At 34.6% G+C, this 17915-nt stretch overlaps 1 protein-coding gene across 5 annotated transcripts in view; it reads right to left on the bottom strand.

Moving 5' to 3' along the window:
- LOC133848180 (ras GTPase-activating protein raskol) overlaps positions 1-17915 on the bottom strand; it is a 58414-nt gene that overhangs the window by 34022 nt on the left and 6477 nt on the right. For 2 of the 5 annotated variants that reach the window (XM_062283624.1, XM_062283626.1), the window contains exons 2-4: positions 8605-8717; positions 8353-8385; positions 8044-8230 (exon numbers count right to left, since the gene is read on the bottom strand). In XM_062283624.1, coding sequence (XP_062139608.1) covers positions 8044-8230; positions 8353-8385; positions 8605-8717 — 333 coding nt within the window. Of the gene's footprint in view, positions 1-5121; positions 5207-8043; positions 8231-8352; positions 8386-8604; positions 8718-17915 lie in introns of those variants that run through there. The other 3 variants (XM_062283625.1, XM_062283627.1, XM_062283628.1) reach the window with 2 other exon arrangements.

The following is a 17915-nucleotide window of genomic DNA, read 5'->3' as shown; positions in this document are numbered from 1 at the left end:
AATTGTTGTCGTTGCCTCAAATGGTTCAATTGACAACAACGACAACTTCAAAGTAACGGATACAACGGCAGAGGAAATTCACTTTTAATCAACACAGCAAAACAGTTGCAGATACATTTCGCATCTAACTTGCCAACTGCTGTTCCAGCTGACAGCGAGAGAAGAAGTTCAAATGTATGGCAAATGTGCATTTTGGTGCATGAACAAGCTACTTTAGAATGTGCTCGACTGTGAGATACTTGCTCTTCATTTTGAATAAGCGCAAAACATTGCGGTATTCATTTTAAATATACCATATTAATATACTGAAAAAATACTAAAATACACCAAATGTTATATCCAGTATATTGAAATAGTACTACTAACAGTGCGGTATTAATTTCGAATATACCAAATTAATAAATCCAAAAAATAATAAAATATACCAAAGGTTATATTTTAGTATATTGATATAGCGATTCTAGCAGTGTGGTATTAATTTCAAATATACCAAATTAATATTCCACAAAAATACTAAAATATACCAAATGTTATATTCAGTATATTTATATAGTACTACTAACAATGCGGTATTTATTTCGAATATACCAAATTCTTAGACCGCAAAAATACTAAAATATGCCAAAGGTTATATTTTAGTATATTGATATATTACTTCTAACAGTGCGGTATTAATTTGAAATATACTGAATAGATATACCACAAAAATACTAAAATATACCAAAGGCTTTATTCAGTGTATTGATATGGTACTACTAACAGTGCGGTATTAGTTTTAAATATACCAAAAATACCTCAAAAATACTAAAAATATACAAAATACTTTATTCAGCATATTGAGGAACTCAGTAGGCTAACAGTGCGATATTAGTTTCAAGTATGCCAAATTAATATTCCATAAAAATACTAGAAAATATAACAAATGTCATATTTAGTATATTGATATACTCAAAATATACCACATTGTCAGCCAAAGCAAATATGTAGCCTTTTTCTCCAAACAAAAGAATTTCTTAAACAATTTCTATAATTTTGATCTGATCGCAAACCAAATCTCAACAATCATAAAGATTATAGTTATTATTGAATGTACTCAAAATCGCGATTCTATCTTCAGAACGAAGCTGATCAAGAATATATGTATATACTTTATGGGGTCGAAGATGCTTCCTTTTGTGTGTTAAATAAATTTCATGGAGGCACAAAGTTATAATACCTTTCTACCCTATGGGTAGCGGGTATAATTACACAGCCAATAGACTGAGACTTCTCCACAAATAAATAATAAAACACGCTACTTTTTTCCTACTTTTTTTGGGCTGACAATTTCACCCACAACAAGGCGAAACTCAGACAGCGGACAACAACAACAATGGCATTCATCATCAACAATGGCAACGGTCGCAGCAGCAACATCAACAGCAACAGCAACCCGCAACACCTAACAAAGGGAGCGTCTATTGTTTCGATTGGAGTTTTGCGTTTGCATTGTAAAAAGCCAACACACACACACACACACACACACATACACTCAAAATAGGGAAGAGTATTTCATAGCGGATATTACGACTTTGTGGCAAAGTTTGCAGCATATGCTGATTGATGGCAGTTGAGATAAGAGACAAGAGATCTATCTATGCATAAATGGAGCGGCATTTGTGTCGTGTTTGACGAGCTGCTGCAAAATGCTTTCATCGAAACATAAAACAAATCAACATCATCCAACGATTCGTAACAACACACAGCACAATAGCGAATTGAGTCAGATCTGCATATTTTATAATACTTGATGATGAGTTATAGTCACCAAAAAAAACAAACCAATTCGAAAGGGCAGCATACGATCACTCAATCGAACAAGGGAAAGGTTCGGAATTTATAATATCTTATGTGCATAAAATGTTAAGGCAACAAATTTACGAAAAGTCTTCAACCTAGAGAGAATTGTCGAAGTAAACACATTTATGTAAGAAGAATATAAAGCTAAGGTATCAGATTTTAAAGAAGTCTTCAAATTTAACAGAATTTTCAATGCAAAAACAAAATTTAAGTATGAAGAAAGGCAACAATTTAAAACAAGTCTTCAACTAAGACAGAATTTTCAACGTAAAATAAATTTAAGTAAGAAGGAAATATATGAAGGATAATATATGTATATATGTCAAGACAACAATTTGAGAGAAGTTTTCAACGTAGAGAGAATTTTATAATACAATTTAAATCAAAGCAATATAAATTTACTTTAGCAGAAGTTTCTACCAGCCAAATTTTTAAAATAGTAATTTATCAGAGATAATTTATTGACTGAGTTCATAACTTTATTAAGAAATGCATTCAACCAATTGCTAAAGCCACAATTTTCAGCAAATAAAAACTTTTCTACTTAAATAACATTTTTGAATGCATAAAAGTTACAGAAAAAGTTGCCATTAGAAAATTGTTTACTCTATTTGATTCCAAGAATTTTGTTTATTTGTAGCTGAATTATTGAGTAGAAAGCATTTAATTACACAAAATGTATAAGGGAAACAATTGCTTAGCAGATTAATATTCTACAAGAGATCTTCAACTTAGACAGAATTTTGCAGTAAAAACTATATAAGCTCTGTTATTTGTAGGTATAATTTATTGCCCACTGTAGATGAATTAAGAAAATCATTTAGTTATAAGCAACTTATGAAGAAATGTAGAATATTTTACGCACATTCGCAGAAAATATAAATTTCATGAAGAACTTTTATTTTTCAAAAACTAATTGCTTGCTATGTATAGAAAAATGTTTCTTTGGGAACTAAATATAAGTTTCACACATAGAAACACAGCATAATTAACACTACTTACAAATGGACTACACACGTAAGTAGTATGCAAATAGATAAAAGTTAAGTATCAAGTTAACTTTTATTTTATAGGAAAATGTTTCTTTGTGAACAACTTTTATTTAACACAAACAATTGATTGCTATGAATAGCAATAAAATATATATACATATGTGAAACACATTGAAGTTTCAAACGGCATAATTGACACTACTTGCAAATTAACTACATACGTAAGTAGTAGGCAAATAGATGCGATTTAAGTATTATCAGCAGATGAGCTTAGTCAAGACCTAAAAGTAAATCAGTTGACTAATGCATAGGAAAAATGATAATTGGAACTTTTTCCTGAGACAAATAATTGGAATTTTGACTGAATCATATGAGGCGTAAAAGAGTAAAGAGTAAAGAGTGTGCAGCAACTTTTTGAACTGTCTGTAATTTGTGCTGCGGTTGTCGAAGTTTTTGTTGTTGTTTATTGTTGTCGTGTTTGTTTGTTGTCTCTTGTTTGGCACAATCTGGTGGCGCTGTGGGGCAATGCAGTCGCCAAACTGTTGTGGTTGGGTGGTGCTGCATTTGATTAATGATTCGATGCTGTTTTTCAAACACAACGAAAAACTACACACAACTATTTCAATTATTTATGCAGCCGCAAAAAGAAAGTTGTTCACAGCAACAACTCGCGAATTGCGTATTTATGCAGTTTTATTTACCAACAACAACAAACAAAAAAAAAACAGATATACAAATACAAATTGTATATTTAGATTTTATTGTCGCGTTGTAGAAGTTGTTCTTGGCGCTTAATATAAATAAAATGTGGGTCATGTGCATCAAATTATTTAATTGGTGTCAATTGGCGGCATTTGCAGCAGCGTCTCTTCTTCTTCTTCACCTTTTTTTTTTTTGCTTTGTTTTGGTGCTGAAGCTTTAGCTATTTTATTTTTTATTTTATTTCGTAGCTTTTCTCTTGGCTCTACTTTGAGTTGGCTGACACAGTTTTGCAAAGCAAAACACGCAGTTGAATTCTGATTTACATAGGCCATAGATGGTGATCCCCCTCCCTCCACACCCCTCCCGCTCTGCTGACCGCGATCCAAGTGCTGCCGTCGTCGTGTCACATGCAAAAGACACTTTAACCAAAAGCTGATCCGGATGCGATTATGGCCGTAAACGGTTTACAGTAATAACAACCACAATAATAACAACAGTAACAACAGGCAAACGTTGACTTTCCGGTGTCTCTTGGCCGCCTTTTGGGCGCTTTACCACAAGAAGTCCCCTGCACACTTCTCTTTGCGTTCTCTTCTCTCTCTTTCTTTCTAAAGCTAAACCTTTTTGGCCCTGTTGCGTTCCGCCGCCGCCCCGTTGGAATTGGTGTCAAGCGCTCATTTCCCTAATTTAGTTTACATTTCTTTCTTTTCCCTCTTTCTCATTACACACTTTTGCAGTTTTTCTTTCTTTCACTTTGACTTGAAACGCGATCAACAACAATGAAAAACAGCTAGAAAAACGCGCCTGAAACGCGCATTTTTTGTAGGCGTTTTTTCATTTTCGAAATTACGAATTTTTTCCTGAAACAGAAGAGAATATAAAATTTTGTGCTGCTGTTTTTGTGTTTTTTTTCCATTTCATTTCTTCTTTTTGCTAAATTTATAGCCCCTGATCATGATGATGATAATCACGATGATCATGTGTGTGTGTGTGTGTGTTTGCTCTAGCCATGATTATGATGCTGCTGCTTGTTGTAGTTTTTCCTCGCAGTTTTAACGGCCGATTTTTGCTTGCTTTTATATTTTGTGTTTTATTTTTCGCGGTTCTTGTTGTTGTTGTTGTTGTTGGTGCGTTGTGTGCGTCGTCTGTTTATTTCATGTTGTTGTTTTTGCAATTATTTATAGAACATTTTTTCATTTCGCATTCGCATTCGCAACGCTCAACGGTGCGCATAGTTTTACAAAATATTTTCACTTGATCATTTTTCATTCACTTCACGAAAATTGTATTTATTTTGCATAAAACCTAGCACACACAAAATGTTGTCTGTCTCTCTCTATTGCTCTCTCGGTCACTCTGTTTGCAAATCAGAGATGAAAAACGCATAAACAATAACACACACACACAAACACACACTTGCAACACGTTTGCTCAGTCAGCCGCCACTCAGCTGTAAAACGCACAACGACTCAAAAAAAAACATATTACAAAAAAAAATACATCTTTTTAGACAAAAAAAAAAAAAGGAAAAAAAACTAGAAAAAAAATGACAAGAAAATCCATCTGCATGTGGATGAAGAAAACGTACCGAAGCGCGAGTGCTAACGAACGAGCAAAACGAACCCGAACCCAACCGCCTGCGCCGGAAGCTTAAAGTGGACTGAAACGAATCGAATCGAACCGAACCGAAACGCAACAACAGCCACAGACACAGACACAGCGACAAAGCTGCGAGAAACAGTACTCAGCACAGTGGAGCAAAGCCGATTGGCAAAGCGCACAAAAGTTGAATGCCATAATTTGGCAATTTTTATGTGGCCAGCATCTACTAATTACAGTAGCGTACATAGCACATTTAAAACAGATAAATCAAATAGCAGTATATGTAAAAAATTTCTATGAAATATAGCAAAAAAAAATCATATTGATTTTAATTAAAATATAAATAAATGCAAAGATTTTCGAGCGATCAAAAATCAATCTAAATAATACATTTGAAGCAGATAAGTTTAATTTCAGTATATGTAAAAAGTTTCTATGAAAGAGCATAGCTAAAGTATAAAATTGATTTTAGTTAATGTATATATAAATGTAAATATGTTCGAGCGATAAAAAATCACTCTAAATAATACATACAATACAAGAATATAAAAATTAATTTTTTCAGATATTGTATTATACTAATATCAAAATCAAAATCTCTTCATAGCAGAAAACTAAATACCAACTCTAAATAACTATGTGTATTATGACAATATTAAAGAATTTTAAATAATTTAAAATCTGTATTGAATAAAAATCAAATTGCTTAAATTTTCTTTTTTTGATTAAATTTGACACGGCACTCTTGGCATTATACATAAGAGACCTAATAGAAATTGAATGCTCACGCAGTCTCTATAAATATTATTTCAACTTGTTTAAATTAGATAAAGCACTTAGGGAATTTTTAGAAATATTAGTGAACAGCATAGATTTTTTATATCAATAAAAATACTATTTGAACATAATTTCCTTTGCTCTTCGAGAGCATAAAAAGTGTTACTAACAATATTATATGTTCTAAGCTGCACATTAAGTTCGTAATATGAAGGAAGTCCCTAGTAAACACATTTAAATTGTAAACATAATTCTTCTCCATCCTGCTCCACTGTGCGATGACTTGCAATGAAATGAAACGCAACGGAAATGAGACACGTTGCGCTCTCGTGCTCTCGCCTCGTCCGCTCTTTCCCATTCTCATTCTCAGCAGCTATAGCTCTCTCTCTTGCTCTCACACTTGCTTTTGCGTGCGTTCTCGGTTCATTGATGGAACAGTTTGGAAGTGGAAACAAAGTAGCATAAGGCAAACGCATGAAGCGTTGCAAGTGTTTGCGCCTCGTCTTGTTTACATTTGCTGCGCCAAGCACAAAAAGAAGAAGAACAAGCAGCAGGCAGCGAAAAGAAGAAGAAGCAGCAGCAACTTGAGCTAATCGCAGTTTTAATTGCATTTTAGTTTTGGTGTCGAGCAGCGACGCCTGCGCAGCGCAGCTGCAGCTGCAGCAGCAGCGTTCGCTCGCTCGCTTCAGTGATTATTTAGCTTTGAATTGGCTTAACGCGGCTTGGCCTGCTCTGGTCCAAAAGCAGCCTTGATACGCAGCCATTAACAACATTAACAGCAACATTAAAATCAAGCAACACGCATAACAGCAACAGCAACAACAACAATAACAACAACAACTGCAATACATCGACATCGAATCAGTGACCAATAATTGAATGAATGAATGAAACAAAAAACTTAACAAGGAAACTTTGTGTAAAGATGCAAAGAAAAACGCATTTCGAAATAACATGAAACGATAAACACGTTCGATAACGATAGGTTCTCACACGATGCAGCGCCAAGGCAAGCTAAGAGCTTGAAAAGTAGTTGCAACTCAAATTGAATATTAATTACTTTTTGAAAGCTGGCAATTAGCGAGAAAACCGATTAACGATAACGACATAATTAATTGGCTATCGATAAGACTTGCGCAACACAAATTTGGTTAAAAGCAACTATTCACAACACGTAGCACATTCAATTATCATCAAAAATGTTATCGATAAGCAAATCAAATCGATAGAGCCTATCGATGCGACTTAAGTAGCATAAATTTTGTGTTAAAATGACTATTCAAAGCCACTAAAATGCACTTAGGATATTGGTAATCGATAAACAATGCACTTCGTTATTTCTAATTGCTAATCGATAAATACTCGATAGTCAATTAAGTGCATACAATGGGCCAAACGATAACAACTTCCTGCGAGCAGGGTAACAAAAAGCATCCCATCCATTCACATGGTATGCATATAAAAATGCCTAATCGATAAACAATAATATCGATTTGGAAGCTGGCTTTGTTCTCCTCTAAAACGCGCGCGCGTTTGCTGCACTTCACAATGTTGTTCAATCGCGCGTAGATTGTCATTAACGAGTTCGCCATTGTTGTCGTGTGTCTGTTGTGTCTACTATACTACGAATATTGTCTGTTGTCTGAATGGAGTGTTGTATGGCTGGTATCGTTGTTGCTCTTCCGCCAGAGTCACTCTGCCTGCACTTCACTTCCCTGCCGCCTACCGTCCCGCCTCCGCCCCCGCCCCGCATCCCCGGATGGGGATTGTTGTCTGTGCTGTGCTGTGCTGTGTGCTGCGCTGCTATTGTGCCCAATGTGCTGGCATGCGTGACGACGATACAAACAAATTTCCTGAGTGACTTCTCACAGTAGTAGCGAAAAAAAGAGAGGGCACTATCTGTGTATAGCTGAGGTGTGAGGCATGACGGGAAAGGGCAGTTACACACACACAAACACACACACACGTGCTTGCTTTGATATGATCGTCGGCCCCAAAAGTAACACACGAACTGCAATTACCGATGAGCTACGTAGAGAGCTCGCAGGTCAATGCAATTAAAAGAGAGACGAAGCGACCCCTTACATAAAATGATGTGTATTGGATGTACATACGATAGAGTGGCACTTACCTAGATCATTGTAGAGTGTTGTGTTCAGCACGATGTCATTGAGTCCATTCATGCCACTGCCCAGACACGTGTCCGAATCCTCGTTCTCCTCCGCCAACGTCGGCGGTCCATCCCACAGCGCTTTGGCTGGACGACGCACCCGATCGAGTCGCACCCGCGGTATATCCTCATAGCAAACATCGCCCAGCTAAGAATATGAAGAGAAGAGATTACGTCAAGTTTCGAATAGTAACAACAACATTTCAAAATACTCCTATAATAAAAGCACTACGATTTACATTTTGGTTAGAGCACATTTAAAAAACCCACCTCTAGCTCCTTTTTTGGCGTTGCCGGGAATATCTAATGTTTAGTAGCGAGTGAGTTTTTTTTTTATTATATTTGTGATTTTATTAGTTTCCATTTTGATTAGTGAGTGCAATAGAATGTGTGAGCAAAAAGACGAAACACAAATAGAAACAGAGAGGGAGAAAGAGAAGCACATTTACATTTTGTACAATGAGCGGTTATTTATTTATGATAAGCTCTACTATATAGAATATTGAAAATTAAGTCACTTACCGATATCTCTTCGCTGCAGTAGGCGGTAAATGTTTGATCATCTTGTTGCAGCACACAGTAGAGCGGTCCCCAGGGCAGCGTTTTGATAAGACGTGTTAATTCACCTTCAGTTTCTGCAAAAGCACAATTAATAAGTATAATAAGTTGATGCATTTACTAATTCACTTCAATTAGAAATAAATATGCCAGCAATGGCTTTTATTTATGACATCATAATTCAATTTCTTCAAACTCACAATCTGTTGTATGCTTTTTATAGCTTGTTACACTTTGGCGCCACCTATCAGCAGCTAACAAACTGTGTTGCGAACAAATTCATTGCATGCTTTTAGGCGGCGCTTTGAAAATAATTTGATGCGCGCGCGCAACGCGACGTGTAAAGCAAAGAAAGTAACTATCTTGTGTGTTAGGAATGATTTAATGTATATAGTTTACGGTATACAAATATTTAAGTGAACAAATTTGAGTTTCGATTGAAATATTTTAAGAAACCGGCAACTAACAAAATATTTAAATCAACGCGCCTTTCTTTATACTTATTTCAGAAAAATATACCAATATACTGCACAATGTGTGACCAGCTGACGAATGGTCGCACGTATTTCAGCTAACTCGCTGACGGTCACACTGAAATACAGGTGTTAAAGCTGCTATTTTTAAAATGAACTAAACTCCAACTGAAATTGTAATTTATTTAATAATAAACAATTGCTGATAATTGCAGAGCATCGAGGTGAATAATAAATACGCATAATAATCATAACTAATACACTGCTAATTAAAAGTAATGTGGTATCTAACGGCCAAAAAAAAGCAGAAACTGAGAAATGCATTCAGCTGGCAGGCAACACGAGAGAGAAAGAGATCATCAGACAGAGTCTGTGCACAGAACGTCAAATGCCATTTGCCGTTTTGTGCAAATGTGGAAATGGAAATGATATGCATTAGAGAAGAGAAGCACTAGAAGAGGAGGAAGAAGCAGCTGCAGCAGCAGCAGAGATATAACAATGGGCAACGAAGTTGAACTAAGTAACTGCCACTTCTCTTGCCCGCATCTGATTCAATAATTTAATCCCATCGCCTTGCTTTGCGTTGCGTGCCCCAGCAAAAAAAAAAATGTTCTCAAAGTTCGTTTCACTTCGGTTCCGTTTGCGTCGCTGTCGGCGTCGACGTCAACGTCAACGTATGCGATAACAATGTGAAGAGCGCAACAAGCAACAGTAACAACAACAAGATAAATAAATAAATAAGAAGCACAACAACAATAAAAAAAAAAAATGAAGACTGTTTTAATTTGATGATGTACACATGATGAGAGAGATGTTGTGAGAGACGAGACGAGAAGAGACGTCGACCCAACACGATTCCGAAAAAGCAACAAAAAACTAAACTACAAAAAATTAAAAACTTAAGCCAAAGTTGGGGGGGAGCTGCAAGTAAGGCAGAGGCAAGGAGGGAAGGGGAGGCAGCAGGCACTTGTTGAATGCTTGCTCTATCATCACAGACGAAGACGTCGACGACGACGACGACGACGAGTGTTTAAGCCCGGCGCCCGTCTGGCCATTTAACATATAAATATTGTATGTAATTGTGAAGAGCGACCACAACGTGACGCTGCCGCTGCTTCTGTCTCTGCCGCTGCCGCAATCGATGTCGCTGCCACTGACGTCGAGTGCTAGCAGCGGGCATCGTGGCTCAGCAACTTTGCGTTAATTTTGAAATGTTCGTTGGCCGTTTTTTTTTTTTTTGTGTTGTTCCTGCTGTTGTTGTTTTTGCATAAGAATTTCTCGCTTTCGAGTTCAATGCACTTTGTCAGCGCTTTTTTGTTGTTGTTGTTGTTGTTGTTGTTTAATGCCTTGCCGAGCTTCTGCAAAAACAGCAGCGAGAACGCTCAGCGGTGAGTTGTCTTTAGTTTGCCCACCTGCCAAGCAGCGGCGCTGCACATTTCGTTTTTTTTTTTGCTTCGCTTTGCTTTGCGTCACTCGGTGACAACAGCTGTTTGTTACGTCACTAGGATTCCCCCCTCTTAGAGCATTTCGATCACTTATCGATTACACTCACACATTCGCCACACTTTCCAACACTGTCTGTCCGGTCCGTCCGCGTCTGTAATCATTCAGTTTGGGGCGATAACAACGTTCTCGTTCTCGTCTCGTTCGCCGGCTTCTTCGTGAGAATTTCAACAATTCGCGGCGCGATTATTTATTGCCGTTGCAACGGGGCAAAGAACTGAGAACTCTGAAGATCGGTTACCAGTGCCATGTGCGCGCTGCTTTGCTGACCAACGTGCGGAACGCAGTTCACTGAATGTTATCGACCATTGCATATACCCTGTAAAAAGTGTATTGCGAGCTGACATGATCTACGATCATTGTTGATCAAAATCAACAGAGAAGCGAGAGAGTAATTCACTTATTAATATAATATAAGACAATATACAAAAATATACCCTATAATAATTGTTTCGAGATTCGTAAAACATTGAAGCGAGAGAGTAATTCACTTATTCATATGGTATTAAAACAAAATATACCCTGTAATAACTACATTATGAATTTAAGACATCTTCATTAAATAAATTAAAATTCCCCCACAACATACAAATTTTGAAAATGTTCAATTCCACAATGTGAAATTTCCACTTAACTAAACATTAAGAAATAATTCGTATAAAAAATGTAGATATATAATAAATGTATTACGAACATAAATCTTTTAAAATTTCTTTAACAAATACTCAAATATACCCTGCAATAACAACATTACAGCATTTCCAAATTAGAGTTCTACCCAATCATAATTGTATTACCAACCTAAATTTGTTTATACTTTCTATAACAAAAAATTAAACATGTTTTAAGTACACCCTGTAATAATCGTACTTCTCACGAAAAACTTCTAAAAGCATTAAAAAATATACCGTATGATAATTGTATTAATTAATTGTATTACGAACATAAATCTTCAACACTTTCTATAACAAATTACCCACTTAACACTTCAAATACACCCTGTAAGAACTAAACTTTTCATAAATCTATATATTATATCTTCTACATAACATCCACTCTCAAGACAACAACTATTTGCAATGCATTCACTCAGATTTCCCCCATTGGGATTATATAACCATTTAAACATGCAGTCAAGTTGGCCAGAAAGAGTGCAAATTGAAGACCCCCGACCCCCTGCAATCTATTTATAGGAATTTCAGTTACTCTTGAAACTGGAATTTGATAGAGCTGAGCTGAGCTGAGCTGAGACGATACGATACGAAAGTCTGAATCGATGACTTGACTCGACTCGACTCGATTCAATGAATATGCTCGTGTTCGCACATTCCGTGCTTTGCATGCGCTTTAATTGATTAAAGCTTTACCTCGATGCTAATTAAATGTACCTTCAACTCAAAAGCACTTTTATTCTATTAATTATGAAATATTCCTAGCTGGCGACTGATTGTTGGGAATATATTCATACAATTTATTGCATTGTTCAGTTCTTTGGAATAGAGACCGAAGAACGATTTATGGCTTTCAAATCTGTTGTTCTGTTTATTTTTGCTATTAAAAGCTTAAAAATAAATTTCATTCTTCGACTTTAGCACGTTTCTATAATTATTCGTTTCGAACTGCAAAGAAATCAAACTGATCCTCCCAATAACGATGAATATTTATAGTCCAGATTTAGCTAAGTACACAGTACTTTATAGTAATCTGCTCTAAAAGATGGTAATCTTTGAAAAGTTCTTTTAATTGTTTTGTATTATGAGAGATGAAAGAGAGTTAGAAGATATTCCAATTGCACATTTATTACAACATCTATCTTACGTGTGAATTTTAGATAGTTAGAGAAAATCCTAATTTAAATTTGATATCTAAATCTATCTTAAATCTGAATTTCAGAGAGTTATAGCATATCATATTTTAAATTTTATTTCTACATATATCTTAAATCTGAATGTCATTATAGAAGACATTATATATTTACTTTAAATTTGCCAAATCATTTCAGTTTTGAACTTAACTGATATAACTGATAGATCTTTGCCTGAACTAGATGATGATCGTGATATAACTGATAGATATATCTTTGAATTAGAACATGATCGTGACATGATAAGTGAAAGATCTTTCGCTGAATTAGAAAATAATCGTGTTAAAGCTTTAAGATCTTTTATAAGTCTTTAGTTATTTATTAAATGTTTTCAATTGTATAGATCTTGACAATATTTTGATAATAATTGCAAAAGTTTCAAAGTTCCTTTTATTTCTAATTGAATTAGAATATGATCGTGGTATACCTAATAATCCTTTTCTTGTATTAGAACATGATCGTGATATAACTGATAAATCTTTTTCTGAATTAGAACATGATCATACAACGATCATGATGGATGGATCTTTCCCAAATATCTAATGATTTAATTATAAAATTTCGTTGCTCGTTTTTCTCGCCTTTCTAAATTTATCCACAAGCTCCTAAATTAGCTCCAGTTGCGATCTCATCGAGTGATCGCTGCTGCTCTTTGCTTGACTCCTTCAGGATTCATTAAAGCAAATCGAGAAGCGACACCAAAACTCAAATTATTATTAAATGTTAAAGCACCCAGAACAAAACACACACTCCAAAAACACAAAACAAAAAAAAAACATTGTCAATTAAAAGTAATTTAAAATAATTTATGCGATGCGTCATGTGTACGAAAGTGTTGGTGTTGCGATCGTGTCTGTGTGTGTGTGTGTGGGTGTGATTGTGTAGGAGGGTGTGGCTGAGTGTGTGAGTGTGAGTGTGCGTGTGGCCCTGTTGCGGTTGACGGAAAGCGGTGGCAGTGGCAGTGGCAATGCTAGTTCTTTGGGCAGGGGCAGAGAGAGAGAGAGAGAGAGAGAGAGAGAAAGAACATTTGTAGTGACGATCGACGCGCAAAGTTTGTTCAGTTCGGTTTTTAGTTCTGTTTTTTTTTTTTTTTGTCTTGTTCTCTACTTTTCTCTTGTTTCACGCTTTTCTCATTGTCCGTAACTTTATGCTGTGCTTCGGCCAAGTTGTTTTTATTTGCTTGTCATATAAAACCAAAAACAAAATACAAAAATCCAGTGAACAACTAGAGCTTCTTTTTATGGACAAAGCCGGAACTCTTGATACTCTACGCAAATTTTGTTGGACAATTAAATTGGATTTCATGCTAATAACAATTGGAATCCCTGATAATAATGTAACACCACATCGAGAGGAAATTCATTTGAAATTTATTTATTTAAAAAATAAAAGAATGAGAAAAATATATCTCCGATTTAAGGGTAAACTCGAAACGAGAATAAACATTTATACGCAATCCGCAAAAATATTAATTTTGAATAAAGATTTCAAGTACTTAATTATTAGTATAATAGCTCAAGAAATCAGATTTAATAATAATGTTAAATCAAATCGAAAGGAAATTGATTTTAAAAATAATAAGAATGGAAAAAACAAATCTTCAATTTGTCGGTAAACTCGACAAACGACAATCAACATTTATTCTCAATCAGCATAAATATTTATTTTTAATGGAAGATTATTTAATAGCTTTTATTGTCGCAGCCAGTTAATTAGTTAATTATTTGTTAAAGACTACTTCATCTATGGTAATTTAATAAACAATAGCTTCAAGCCAATCAACTTGTGAACTCTATCATACAGCTGCGATCGGTTGTGAGCGATAATGATTATGATGATAATGATAATCAGAACACTGAATGAGAAATGTACAATTAAGAGCGTTTAAACTTTTAAAAAACAAAAGTATAGTCTAACTTGGGCTTTTCTATTTAAAGATATTCGATGTAAGTAAAATGATATTAAGAACATTATATCAGAACCTCCTTAAATCGATTAATGATTAAGTATTTTTTGAAATTATCAAATAATTTGTGGCGGCAACACAACAATTTAAATATAAAATGCTTTCAAGGAAACTACATACATAGATACATATGACATTGTATAGCGAACGTGATCCGTTAGATATGAGGGCAACAGAAATGTGTGTTGACTTTGTTGTCACAGGAGGCGCCACAACATGCGGCATGCAGCAACACGAAGAGTGAGACAAACAATGCTTGGTGCTTGCTGCTTGCAACGTTGCAACTTCCGCATCGCGCAGCTGCCCCAGACACAATGCCCAAAAATGAGAAATGAAATAGAAGCAAAAGGCAAACGGCAACGGCAAAAAGAAAACGCCACCCAATTGAGCATAAAACCCTATAGACACGATCGCTCCCCGATCGTTGCGATCTCTGTGTGTGGGTGAAAAACTTGAAAATTGACAGACGAGCAACAGTTTTTGGTGGAGAAGCAGAAGAAGAGAAGTTTATAGACGGGATTCGGGCCATATGCCAAGCAAGCAGACCGAACATAAGTACAAACATATGTCTGACTATCCGTCTGTCTGTCTGTCCGTCTGTCTGTCTGTCTCTTTCTGTTTGTCTGTCGCTACATGCATAAACATGCAAGCTAACACAAATAGTTGCGTAAATGCAGCAACAACAACCACAACATCGTCAATAATAATTACAGCAACAACAAGAGCAACGCATTTAATTAGGTTTATGGGAAATATGCGAAACGTAACGATACAACAACAACAAAAAAAAAGAAAAAAAATCAGCGCAAATACTAAACAAACAAACAAAGCACAAACAATTCAAAACAAACTCAAAACGATCTTTCTCTATCTCTATCTTCCACTCCCTCTGTCTCTTTCTCTCTCTCTATTTGCTTCTCCAGTTGTCGCTGCTCCCCTTTCAAGACAAACAATGCAGAATTATAGCATAACTTGAATTTCGCATCATGTAATAAGCTTAGAGCCAAATCAAAGCAAAAAGCAAACTGAAGCGAACCGGGCCAAGACAACAGCAGAAAAGGGGGCAACCGGGGGGGATGGGGCGTGGCACTTATTGGCGTGCTGGAGCCGCATTTTATTTGTCAATTCATTTATAGATTTCATTTTTTTCTCGCGCTGCCTTTTTATTTATACCCTGTGCTCGAATCCAAAGCCAAAACAGAGTTTGTTTAAGTTATTATGATTATTTGCTTCGATATTATACTTTTCTATTTATCAAAAATGCAACATATTTGACAAATATATATATATATTTATTTAATGTTCTCTTATATAATATTTATTTTCAAAATGTTAAAGCAAGTAGCGAATAATAAAATAAAATGTGTCGAAAATGTCATGAATATCTATTTATTTTTCTACACTATTTTATTTATTTATATAAAACACATTTGTCAAATAGAATAAAGAACTATAATGCTATTTAATTTTCTAATATAATATATATATATTTTTTTTTTGCAAAATTTTGAAGCAAGTTAGTCTTGATTATTTAATTTGTAATGTTCTAATTTATTACATTTATTTGCAAAACATATTTTGAACTATAATAAAATAAAATCGAAATTTCATATTTCTTTATTTTATTTAATATTATTTGTCAAAGGTTTGAAATATAATAAAATTGATTATGTTGAAAAAGTGATTATTCACTTAATTTTCTAATGTATTTTATTAATTTTTATATAAATTATGTTTGGCAAATAGGGTTAAATTATATATGTTTTGTAATTTTTTATTATATTATATAAATTTATTTGCAAAACATGTTGAAACATATAATATCTTAACATTTTCTCTATAATTTAATTTATTTTATTAAACTAATTTATTTTCAAAATGTTGAAATGCATGCGAAATATGATTTCTAAATGTAATATAGAAAAATGTCTTCGAAATTTCTTGGTTATTTTTTTCATTTAATTCATTGTCAACATATAATAAAATTAAGTGACCTAAAAATGTATTTTTTTATATTTTTTTTTTCTTGCTAAAACGTTGCATCATATTGCGAAACATAATATGTAAATATTATAAAATAAATATATAACAACTTTCTGAATAAATCTTTAATGTTCCATAATCGATTCAAATTACATAGAAGCTGTCATTAATTTGAGTTCTCTCTTTTGTCCAAATTTCTGCTTTAAATGAATTAATTCATCGATCACAACTACGTTAGAACTTTGACAGCATATCTTGTCGTCAATCATGCTTTTATGGCATCTAGACACGACAACTCTTACTCCACTTTTTTTCTCGCTCCTAGTTTTTGTCTCGACTATTGCGAAATTCATCAAAACTTAAGAAACGCATGTGTGTGCAAAGTATTTTAGCATTTTTTGTTTTGTTTGTGTGTGTCTTTTCCTCGATTGCGCGTGCGTTTTTCTTGTGATTATTATTTTTTTTTTTTTAATTTTGTTTTCCAGGGCGTATACGCAATGCAGTTTTGTAATATTTCCCAGAAGACACGCAAATGCGCAGTTGAATGCAATTTGCAAATTTGTGTGAACTACTTTAAGCAAAGAGTTATTCGCATATTTTATTATTAGCTCGACGGCAGATGCAATAATAATGTTGAGCAATGCTGTCATACATTAGAAATCTGCCGTCGCATTGAGAACGCAGACAAATAAGACAAAAAAAAAGAGAAGATAAAGCAAAGTAGTTTAATGCATTTGCTTCTTTTCAAACACGCTACCCATAGGATAGAAGGGTATTATAAGTTTTTGCCTCTAGGAAATGTAAAAGGCAGAAAAAAAGCATCTTCAACTCTGTAAAGTATACTTGTATATATTCTTGATCAGCGTCTGTCTGTCTGTCCGTCCGTCTGTATGAACACCAAGATCTCAGAGGCTATTAGAGATAGAGATAAAATTTTTGATCGACATATATGGTATGTTTGCACGCATATCAAGTTTGTTTCAAATTTATGCCACGCCCAATTCCGTCTCAACAAAGCGACAAAAATCGAATAGCAAGCCTAATATTGATGCTACAGTCTCGAATTTTGGTACATACAATAATAAGTCCTTGCGATTCCTAAAAATTTGTTTGCGATCAGAAATTGTCAAAGATATTTAGGAAATTATTTTGTATAAGGAAAAACTCCTACTGCAATGGGGCCTTACTTGCTTTGGCTATCAATATGGTATATTTTACACTCTATGGTATATTTTGATTGCAATACTATATTAATATACCAAATAAAGCCTTTGGTATGTTTTAGTAATTTTGTGGTAAATTAATTTGGTATATTTTCAGCACTGTTGTTGCTTTAATTAAAAATGGTTAGCGGGTATCTCACAGTCGAGCACACTCGATTGCAGCTTTCTTACTCGTTTTTTGCGTTGCGATTATTAAACAGTTTTCAGTTGTTGTTATATCTAGAAAATTACAGTTACAAAATCTAAGTTAATGTTTTTCTTCG

The sequence above is a fragment of the Drosophila sulfurigaster genome, chromosome X, assembly GCF_023558435.1.
Source record: "Drosophila sulfurigaster albostrigata strain 15112-1811.04 chromosome X, ASM2355843v2, whole genome shotgun sequence".
Lineage (NCBI taxonomy): Eukaryota > Metazoa > Arthropoda > Insecta > Diptera > Drosophilidae > Drosophila > Drosophila sulfurigaster.
This window is presented reverse-complemented; position numbering and strand designations above follow the sequence as displayed.